The sequence below is a fragment of the Xenopus tropicalis genome, chromosome 8, assembly GCF_000004195.4.
Source record: "Xenopus tropicalis strain Nigerian chromosome 8, UCB_Xtro_10.0, whole genome shotgun sequence".
NCBI lineage: Eukaryota > Metazoa > Chordata > Amphibia > Anura > Pipidae > Xenopus > Xenopus tropicalis.
In genome coordinates this window covers 63220503-63232047 of record NC_030684.2, presented here as the reverse complement: position 1 = coordinate 63232047, position 11545 = coordinate 63220503, and the positions used below count along the sequence as shown (strand labels likewise).

The 11545-nt window shown below is 37.8% G+C and overlaps 2 protein-coding genes across 3 annotated transcripts in view; one reads left to right on the top strand and one right to left on the bottom strand.

The window, feature by feature from the left end:
* Positions 1–4083, top strand: part of apool (apolipoprotein O-like) — a gene marked incomplete at its 5' end in the record, with an annotated part of 11824 nt that extends 7741 nt beyond the window's left edge. Inside the window, 2 exon segments of the mRNA NM_001142231.1 lie at positions 3094–3328; positions 3794–4083. Of these exon segments, the coding sequence (NP_001135703.1) occupies positions 3094–3328; positions 3794–3891 (333 nt within the window). The 3' untranslated portion in view covers positions 3892–4083.
* The window catches only part of satl1 (spermidine/spermine N1-acetyl transferase like 1), a 16839-nt gene extending 5294 nt beyond the window's left edge, over positions 1–11545 (bottom strand). Inside the window, exons 1-7 of one of the 2 annotated variants that reach the window (XM_031891316.1) lie at positions 11443–11545; positions 9949–10161; positions 9737–9788; positions 9086–9172; positions 7735–7836; positions 5932–5972; positions 4186–4397 (exon numbers count right to left, since the gene is read on the bottom strand). In XM_031891316.1, coding sequence (XP_031747176.1) covers positions 4227–4397; positions 5932–5972; positions 7735–7836; positions 9086–9172; positions 9737–9788; positions 9949–10161; positions 11443–11478 — 702 coding nt within the window. In that variant the 5' untranslated portion in view covers positions 11479–11545 and the 3' untranslated portion in view covers positions 4186–4226. Of the gene's footprint in view, positions 1–4185; positions 4398–5931; positions 5973–7734; positions 7837–9085; positions 9173–9736; positions 9789–9948; positions 10162–11442 lie in introns of those variants that run through there. The other variant, XM_031891317.1, reaches the window with a different exon arrangement.

Below are 11545 nucleotides of genomic sequence, written 5' to 3'. Positions count from 1 at the left end.
TGAATAAGATGTGTGTTGACACAAACTTTGGTGGAGTTAGACAAGGATGCAATTTGCACTTTAGCAAAGATTCCCCAAGGTGAGAAACCAGATAACCAGACTTATTGACACACTCCCTCTTTGCTTATGGGACTGGCTTGTATTTTAATTTGCATAGAATTTAAACAGGCTCTCCTTATCATGGCAATGATTCTATTATCTATATGGAACAGAGGGACAGTATGTGGTTTGTTCCAACTGACTAGAAATCTCCATAAGTCCATGAAGCAAGAAGGGGTGGGAACTTTATTATCACGGGGGGGTACGTTGGTTGATGAAAACGGGGAAAAAGCTGAAATTTTGAACTCTTATTTTTCATCTGTCTATACATCTGAGGAGCCAGATAATGAAGGCTTCCCTTGTAATATGCCCAGTTCTAGTAATTTAGCTACTGACGCATGGGTCACTCGGGAGGAAATTCAAAAGAGACTTGAACATGTAAAGGTAAACAAAGGTCCAGGGCCGGATGGGATTCATCCCAGGGTATTAAATGAGCTGAGCGCTGTGATTGCCAAACCTCTTCACTTAATTTTTCAGGATTCATTGAGGTCTGGCATGGTGCCAAGAGACTGGCGGATTGCTAATGTGGTGCCGTTATTTAAAAAGGGATCCCGTTCTCAGCCTGAAAACTATAGGCCTGTTAGTCTGACATCAGTAGTAGGAAAACTTTTGGAAGGGGTAATAAGGGATAGGGTACTTGAATACATTGCAGTTCACAATACTATTAGTTTGTGCCAGCATGGTTTTATGCGTAACAGATCTTGCCAGACTAATTTAGTTGCCTTTTATGAGGAGGTGAGTAGGAACCTTGATGCTGGAATGGCAGTTGATGTCATCTACTTGGACTTTGCTAAAGCGTTTGATACAGTACCTCACAGAAGGTTAATGATCAAATTAAGGAATATTGGCCTAGAACATAATATTTGTAATTGGATAGAGAACTGGCTGAAGGATAGAGTACAAAGAGTGGTTGTAAATGGAACATTTTCTAATTGGACCAGTGTGGTTAGTGGAGTACCGCAGGGGTCAGTCCTTGGGCCTTTGCTGTTTAACTTGTTTATTAATGACCTGGAGGTGGGCATAGACAGTATTGTTTCTATTTTTGCTGATGACACTAAATTGTGCAAAACTATAAGTTCCATGCAGGATGCTGCCGCTTTGCAGAGCGATTTGACAAAATTAGATAACTGGGCAGCAAACTGGAAAATGAGGTTCAATGTTGATAAGTGCAAAGTTATGCACTTTGGTAGAAATAATATAAACGCAAACTATCTACTGAATGGTAGTGTGTTGGGGGTTTCCTTAATGGAGAAGGATCTAGGGGTTTTTGTTGATAACAAGTTGTCTAATTCCAGGCAGTGTCATTCTGTGGCTACTAAAGCAAATAAAGTGCTGTCTTGTATAAAAAAGGGCATTGACTCAAGGGATGAGAACATAATTTTGCCCCTTTATAGGTCCCTGGTAAGGCCTCACCTTGAGTATGCAGTGCAGTTTTGGGCTCCAGTCCTTAAGAAGGATATTAATGAGCTGGAGAGAGTGCAGAGACGTGCAACTAAACTGGTTAAGGGGATGGAAGATTTAAACTATGAGGTTAGACTGTCGAGGTTGGGGTTGTTTTCTCTGGAAAAGAGGCGCTTGCGAGGGGACATGATTACTCTGTACAAGTACATTAGAGGGGATTATAGGCAGTTGGGGGATGTTCTTTTTTCCCATAAAAACAATCAACGCACCAGAGGTCACCCCTTTAGATTAGAGGAACGGAGCTTCCATTTGAAGCAGCGTAGGTGGTTTTTCACGGTGAGGGCAGTGAGGTTATGGAATGCCCTTCCTAGTGATGTGGTAATGGCAGATTCTGTTAATGCCTTTAAGAGGGGCCTGGATGAGTTCTTGATCAATCAGAATATCCAAGGCTATTGTGATACTAATATCTACAGTTAGTACTAGTGGTTGTATTTATAGTTTATGTATGTGAGTATAGATTGGTAGGTGTGGGTTAGGTGTGCTGGGTTTACTTGGATGGGTTGAACTTGATGGACACAGGTCTTTTTTCAACCCTATGTAACTATGTAACTATGTAACTATGTACTGCACAAATTGTAATAACTTGGTTAACCCTAACTGCTGTGTCTTGGTAAATGTGATAATTTCAAGTCAATTCCTTGGCATTTTTAACTTTATTTACTAAAAACTATATATATTTTTAAAGGAAATATCTTGTCTAGGGTTGCAATAGAAATACATAAAGGCAATTAGGTGCCTTCAGATTTTTGCAAGGCTTGACTTGTCTGTCTGTTACTGATATGGAGAGCTTCTAGCAGTAATCAGGTTAATGACCTTGTACTTTGCACTTAGTTACGGTCATTGTTGTAACAGGTATTTTTTTTTTTTATTCCAGCTGCTAGTAACATTATCTTTATAAACTCTTAGGGCTGTGGCACACACTGAGAATAGTCGCCCGCGACAAATCTCCCTTGTCCCTGGTGACTAATCCCCCCATTATGACATCCCACCGGCGAGAATGTAAATTGCCGGTGGGATGGCATACGTTGCGTCGGCGATTTGTCAAAATTGCCTCGAGAGGCAACTTCCGGGATCGCGGCGCTGTATATGCATTTCCATCTTGCCGGTGGGATGTCATTTCAGGGAGATTAGTCGCCCTGGACAAGGGAGATTTGTCGCAGGCGACTAATCTTAGCGTGTGCCACAGCCCTTAAAGTAAACCCTATTCTAGGAAGGGAGATTTGTTATGCAGCTATTCATTTAAAAAACGTCAGGATTGTTCCCTGCAGTGGGTTGTATACTGGATAGTGTTCACTGCTTTATTAAGCCGATCAGGCTAATAAAAGGATGAGGCAAGCAAAGGTTACAGCAGAATATGAATTTTAAGAAATCTCCATGTGATCTGTGGGCTTATTCCCATACTCCTCTTTTATGTTTAAAAAAAATGAAAATAAAGTCCTGGCATTACAGTTCTTATGTGGGCACCAGGTCACTTATTTGTCTGACTGATGTTCATTTATGTGGAATTCATTGTGTTTTATATCAACTTGGCAGATACCAGTTTCAGTGACAGAAGGGGACCATTATCAAGGGAATCAAGAGGAAGTTTTGGAAACACTGATACCGGACCTGACTAACAGTACTAAGTATGAGGACCCAGAACCCTTAATTGCTGTGGAGACTGAACCTCCTGCTCTTATAAATCAAGAAATACTTGATGTAAATGAAGAAGTTAATTTAAATAAAGAGGGACTGAATAATCAGGAGAAACAGACAACTGGCTCTTCAGGTATGTTTTTATCTACCCAAAAATGTGAATTTTTATTATTGAAAGGGAAATATCTGTGTGTTTCTCCAGTGTAGTGAGTTTACAAATATACCTGAAACGGACAGGAGATTAAAATCCTAATTATTAAAGGGGTAGCTTACCTTAAAATTAACTTATTATGTAAACTTTAGTATTTAAAGTATGTAAAGTTTAGTATTTTAGCAGTTATCAGGTTACTAGGGTCTTATTTAGCAACCAGGCAGTGGTTTGAACAAGAGACAGGAATATGAATAAAAGAGGGCCTGTAAAGAAAGTAATGCTATACAATACAAAATTACAATAACATTGTAGCCTCATAGAGCAAACTATTGTGGCACTGGGATATTCATTATCCCATACATGTGGCTGGCACAGTGTGCTATTGCCCTACTCGAAATGCCAACTCTTCCTGTCTGATTGTCTGTTTTGGTTTTTTTTTTTAACTAGATTTAAAAAATCAGCGGAAGTTTAAACCTGACCCAAGCCTTCTGGACCATGGACAGGCACACCCTGAAGATGTAGATATGTATAGCACCAGAAACTAAATTAAATTAATCTAATTTAACCCTTAAGTGCTTTATTTGGGACTCTTTACAGAACACTGATGTTATGTGCTCTGTACATGTCACTTCAAAGCTTTGTGTTTGTCATCACTTCAATTTCTACCCCATGTTTTTGTCATCAGCACACACTGACAACATTTAATGTTTATAAAAGAAATAAAAATATTTATCACACTGCAGCATTTTTCTTTTTAATTATACATATTTCTGGTTCCCTTTTCTTTTGTTATTGTGTCTTTGGACCTCTAATCACAGGAGTAAACATCGAACACATCATAAAAAGAGCTTTTTTTCATTTTTATTTGCTGAAATGGTTCTTATGTTTCAGTTGCAATGCGTGTTAGGGTGTCACTATTGAAGTGGAAGACATGCCAGCCTTCTTTCTCTGAAAGATCCAAAGCCCCTCTTCTTTTGTAGTATTCAACTGAAGGTGTATTCCAGGACAGGACTAGGAAATTCATGCATTTGCAATGCTGATCAATTGCTTCCTAATGGCAAGTAATTTAGACATTTTTGTGGGCAAAATCTCAATCTTTCAAAATCTGTACTTTTCATTTATACTGGACAAAAAGAGTTATTATTCTAATCAGGCAATGCCCATACTACTGTCCTCTAATATTAGGTAGAATGATATCCAACATTACATTGTACTGGACCCCAGGCCATCTTACTGGATGACTTTACGAATGCAGCCAATTCCTTTTGCAGGGTAACTCTGTGACCCTCGTTATGTACCAATGGTGATCATAAGTCAACCAAAATGTCTCTTTCAGACAATTAGTTCTACTATGACACAGCCAAAATGAGTTTGTTCAAAACAATCAGCCTTGAGCTCTGAAGCATTGTAACGATGATTGATTACAACTAACACCCTATAAATACAACAGGTACAAATAGAAATGTGAGACCTGCCCATAACTCTGACAAATCTAGAGAGTGTTGATAATAGCACATATCATACAACTTTATCCCTCTTTGGAGGGCTCTTAATCTCTTTGGATTGTGGCATATTTTGCTACGTAAACAAAGAGGCCACAGTAATAAAAAAATGGTGTATAGTTGTGCCCTGCGCCAATTGGTCCTTCCTACCTTCCATTCCAAATCAGGTACTGTTTTGCCTATTCACGCAGGGGAACCCTGAAACTACGGCCACCTCCAGACTAGGCAGTAGCTCCTGGGTTCTCTTAGCACCCTGTATCAATCAGTACAATTATGTTGCACTGAATGAGTAGGGCACTTGCACAACGAATGCCGAAAATCACAGCAGACAAAGTATACGGCGGTGATTAGCAGTAACGAAAGGTGGTGTTGCTCACTACACTTGGGGACATAATGAGCCCTCTAGTGTGTTATTTTTCTCTCCTAGTTGCCTCTCCCTTAAAGGAACAGTAACACCAAAAAATGAAAGTGTATAAAAATAATTACTATATTATATACTATTGCTCTGCACTGGTAAAAGTTGTGTGTTTTCTTCATAAACACTACTGCAGTTATATAAATACCCTGCTGTGTAGCCATGGGGGCAGCCATTTAAATTGAAAAAAGGAGAAAAGGCACAGGTTACTAAGCAGATAACAGATAAGTAGCATAGATTCCCATTGTATTCTACACAGTTTATCTGGTATCTTCTTATGTAACCTGTGCCTTTTTCTCCTTCTTTAAATTTATATGGCTGCCCCCATGGCTACACAGCAGCTATTTCTATTAACTATCGTAGTCTTTCTGAAGCAAACACGCAACTTTTACCAGTGCAGGCCAACAGTACATTATATTTTAATTATTTTAAAACATTTTTATTTTTTAGTGTTACTGTTCCTTTAAAGACTAAAGGTGGTTTGGTGATGGAAACCACAATCTGTATAATTGTGCTGGTGCTACCATCAGGCACAATAGGTGAGTGTAATGGCAACTGAAACTCACCCCATAATTATATCTGAATTGTTATATTCAAACATTATCATTGCATAGCATATTCTAAAATAAGGTTTTATGAATATAGTGATTAACATAATTGAAACTTACCTGGCTTACTCTTTTCAGAATTTTTGATCCTATTCCCAAACCTGTTGTGTTAAACAAAATTTATGGGATTAGGTGTGTATATGCATGGGAGTTATTTTAACTGTTTAGTTGCCACTGCATGTAGAATCTACAGCAACCACAGCTCTTTGATATATGATCAGTGTATTGTTTACATGGCAGCTTGTGACACTGACCAAAGGAGACCCCTGCTGGCCTAAAAGGGTGATGGGTCTTAAGGTACATGTGGGCAATTCTATGGCAGTTTTTGCTAGGATGATGTTTGATAAGCACAGGACTTCATTTGTATATACTGACCAGAAATACAGCATTAAGGATACATTCATCTGGTACACAAAAATAGGTTTGGAAAGATTTGGGTCTGGTTCCCCCATTTTATTATGTCTCTTTGAGAACAGACTCCATATTCTCTAGTAATGTCACTAGTGATTTGTCATTGTTCGAATTTACATTTTTCCACAGTTTTTTGTGCTTAAATGTGAGTTATGGTTCAAAAACTCATATGTCTGTTATTTATTGGTGCAAAGAACCCGAAAACACAAATATAAAAATTTGGCAGCTTAAAGCTTGTGAGTTCATGTAAAAGTCAATGGGAGTTGTCCTAGTCAAAGTCAAGCCATCATTTCACTTTGAGATATTCCAGTTTTTTTATTTAAATGAGTTTACCATATTAAAGTGATACTGACAGCCAATTAAAACATTTTTCACTTCATAATTATGGTAGCACGAATTACAGACCCACGAAGCAGCCATGTTTGTTCCCCTCTTCTGGGTTTTAATGTAAATGCCTCCCAAGTGAATAAATATGCCCAATCAAAAACCTGCAACACCCCTTCTGCTTTCTGGTGGTGTGTGACAAGCTTAGATCTGTTGTCTATGTGTAATGGGGAGGGGGAGCCCTTAGAAGCAGGTAGGCACGGGAATAAGCTGGCCTGTTATTTAAAGGAACAGTAACACCAAAAAATGAAAGAGCTTTATAGTAATAAAAATATAATGCACTGTTGCCCTGCACTGGTAAAACTGGTGTGTTTGCTACAGTAACACTACTATAATTTATATAATAAGCTGCTGTGTAGCCATGGGGGCAGCCATTCAAGCTGGAAAAAAGGCACAGGTTACATAGCAGATAACAGATAAGTTCTGTAAAATACAATAGTGTTTTATCTGTTATCTGCTATGTGCCTGTGCCTTTTCTCCTTTGAATGGCTGCCTCCATGGCTACATAGCAGCTTATTTATATAAATTATAATAGACTTTCTGAAGTAAACACACAACTTTTATCAGTGCAGGGCAGCAGCACATTATATTTTAGTTACTTTTATACACTTTAATTTTTTGGTGTTACTGTTCCTTTAATTCTTCGTGGGAAGAGCAGAGAGGGGGCACAGCCCTTTGAAGTAGGCAGGCAATGGAAAGATCAAGCCTGCCTGCTATCTAGTTCACAACGCGATGCAATGCGAGGGAGGGGGAACTCTTTGAAGCAAACGGCAAGCTGAATCCTCCCAGTTTATGATGTAGTCCTTTTGACAGACTGAGAAGCTCCAGTCGGGTTCAGGATCTTCAGTAGGATTTATGTAGAGAAACAGGACTTTTAGGAAAAAACAGTCAGCGTGACCTATAAGTAGGTTTGGAAGTAGGTTTATATTTTTAAAAGAAATTTCTTGGTGTCAGTATCACTTTAATAAATAAGCAAGCATCTGAGTTTTTTTAAAATGTTTCTTTGAATTAGAAAAAAAACTCTCAATCACAAACTCAAAAACAGATAAATAAGCCCAAAAGTTTTACCTCGATACTGCTCCATAACAAAGAATTCCTCAAGATGCAATGCTCTTCCTATCCATGGATCATATGTGAAATAATACATTGCAAATCCTACAGCTTTATTGCCTAAAAATGAGTACAAATAATAGGGCCTCCTTAATTCATATTTCTGTCTCTCTTTCAAACTACTGCCTGGTTGCTAGGTTGCTAGCAACCAGATACCTGCTAAAATCCCAAACTGAACAAAAAGCTAAATAATTAAAAAACCACAAATACAAAATGAAGACCAACTGCAAATTGTCTCAGAATAGCAATCTCTACATCATACTAAAAATGAATTTAACTGTCAAAACCTCCTTTAATTGATAACAGCTTGAATGCATTTATTTGCTTTCTTCTGAGCCTGTTCTCTTTAATTTTAAATAGAAATATGGGTTTTTGTATGTATTCATATAACATTTAATGCAGAGCTTTTTCACATTTGCTTATAACATTTATAGTGTTACAAGACAGGTCTGTGATCCAAGCAAACTAGTAAAACATATTTCAGTGTTGAATGTAGTTTAATATTGTAGGACTCCACGTTCCCAATAAAATAAGAAGTATGTAATTTCCAGTTGATTCTGCATTTCAGACTTTAATATTGTGACTGTGACATCCATAAATGCGATGCTGTTCTGATACCATATAAGAAAGGGATTTGTTGCAAACACTGGTGAATATTGATGCTGCAAAGCACATAGTGATATATGAACTACAATGAAATTTTGCATCACCCAGCATTGGTAGGTTCATGAGCTAATCAGTTTTTTACCCTCAAAATATTCTATAATAAGTATTGCAACCTCTTTAAAGTGATACACTAAAAAACTACTCTTCAAAATATGAATGTACATAAAAAAGTTGCCTATAGATCATTTACTGATAGGGCTGCTTTCGTAAGTAATTGCTACTTGAAGATCCTAAACCTGACTGTTTTGCCAACCTGACTGTCCCGTCTCAACCTGTCAGTTACATCTTCTAATGTTATTGGACTTCTGCTGCACAAATATGGCAGCCCCCTCATAGAGGAACACAGGGATCAGATAGGTAATTGTAAAAGTATTGGGCAAATACATTTATGGCAAAATTATAAAGAGCATGCAAAGACAATGTTATGACAGTTGTAAAAAGGGTTTCATGTTTCTGGTGTCAGTATCTCTTTAAGGACATTAACACAAGAGAAAATATAATACATACATCCATGTTAGGAATAGGCCTAAACAAGAAGCATTCCTGGATAATTTGGCACTTATTTTGGCACCTGCTGAATGAAGAACATAAGAATGTTGATAATTTTACTGTACAGTCCCAAATGCAGCCTGCAATCACTTACTTTCAGCATCACAGAGATTTTCCTTTGGGACTTCTGCTATTAGACAATAGTAGCAAGGCTCACCTCCAAAGCCATTTTCAAGTAATTCTGGGTGGTGGGAACCAAATATTTAAAAGAATAACAAACCATCACTTCAGGCGTACAAAGCATGATATATCTAATAGTCATATAAAAGGATGGGAATAACGGACAGACAAAAATTGAGTCAAGATTCTCGAAGCAACTCTGGAGGACAGATGGGGAGAAATTGCAGAAGAGATTCCAATATGTAAAAATGAAACAGATGGGGAAATGTACAGGATGGATAGGTGGGTAAACTTCTCCACCTAGTAGCAGTATATATGAACTATCTATAGGTGGCATGTGTAGTATTTTCATCTACTTATCTGAATAGTACAAGGGAAAAATTACATTATTATGTTATCTTTTTGTAGAACCAATGAGCAAAGTGCAGGAGTTAGTTCCCATTGCTGCATGCATGTACTTTTCTGGGCCTTAATGGATAGCTTGTCCCTCTGTGTGAGGACAGATAGCTAAAGGAAGGGTGCAGTAAAGGGGTTGCTACAGGACCTTAGAATAAAGGCTTAAACTGCAAGGGAAAAGTAAGGGAGAAATTGATAATATGGATTGAGTATAATGAAAATTTCCTACCCTTTTCAGTTATTTTTACAGCATTTGACATGTTTTCATAAGTAGCGAGTTCCTGGAAAATAAAATAACCGCCATTATATTCTATCTCAAGTGTCAGCTTTATGTCCAGTAATAACATAAGTAATATTGATACCATTAAAAATGCATCATGCATGATCCTTATTACATAATTATTTTTTTCTCTTATGTTGATATAAAAGTCAAGAACTCACTTTGATAAGACGGAGAATATCCCCACAGTCATCCTTAGTAGCCTTCCTTATAGTGAATCGTGGACTCTTACTTCTGCTTGTGTTAGTGAATCCTCCTTCAGCCTCTTCCCTTTTCTCTGTGGGGATGGACTTGCCCTCATCTGACCATTGTTCCCTCCACCTTCTGGCTGGCTGTTGCCTTCTCTCATCCAGATGTTCACTATTTTTGTTGCCCTTTAACAGATCATATGCTACTCACTGAGACACCAAGGCATGTCATGGATCTGAGATGATTTTTATAGAGTGACATCATTATGAAAAACTGGCAGACCAGAGATAAAGGGGCCATTAAAGAAAACTATACCCCCAAACAATGTAGGTCTCTATAAAAATATATTGCATAAACAAGCTTATATGTAAAACCCTGCTTCATCTAAATAAACCATTTTAATAAAAATGTACTTTTTTAATAGTGTGTGCTATTGGGTAATACTAAATAGAAAATTAGCATTTTAAGAATTAAGGGCCGCCTCCTGGGATCACAAGATTCACAGTGCACACAAACAATCCAAGGCACACATACATGCTAGGCCCCATCAGCCAATTAATGGACAGAGTTCTGCCTTTTGCTCCCACACTACTTCCTGTTACAGTTAGGGCTGCATTATTTCTGGTCATGTGATCTCTGGGGAAGCACACAGCCTATCACTAAATGGTGGATCAAGGGAAAAGATTATTATTATTAACATTTATTTATAAAGCGCCAACATATTCCGCAGCGCTGTACAATAAGTGGGTTTCATACATTGGACATACAGAGTAACATATAAAGAAATCAATAACCGATACAAGAGGTGAAGAGAGCCCTGCCCAAAAGAGCTACAATCTACAAGGAGAAAGGGTTGAGACACAAGGTGTGGGAAAGGATGTAAAAGGACAATATTTACTGATATAGATATTCCAGTTTGGCGAGATTCTTTAATAGGTCACTTAACATAATATAAACTATCTGTTGGATAGGTATTCATTCTGGGGGTATAATTTTCCTTTAACCACCTATAGCAGTTTGTTTCCACCCAAACATCCAGCAAACTCCAATATAGTATTCAAGCATGCTGGGAGCTGTATCCTAGCAGTGCAATAGGATCCAGCAATGAGAATCCTGGCTGCACTATGAACACACCAGTAATGCCCACAAATGAAAGGCTTTAATATACATTTAAATATAAGTACTAGTCAGAATGGCATGTTGTTTTCCCAAAGGTCTAATGTACTGTAGGTAACAGCTTTTAAATAAACTGCCATTAAAGAGACACATGTAATCAGTCAGATGTAATTCTTGGGCCTAAAGGATACAAACATTTCTGATATAAGATCAGACTGTTGCTACCAAGAAATATGCAGACTGTATTTTAATATATTTTCACTTTCTGGTGTTACTGGCCCTTTAAATGCAAGCAATAATATAGGTTTTAGGCTTTCCTTTGTGCATAATATATAGAAAATAGTCAATACCCATTCCTGTGAGCACAGTTGGCTATAGGAACTCATATGGTAGAGCTTTCACAGGTCTTGCTTGGGCCTAATGGAGATGGCTGTTGAAATTTGAATGACAAAA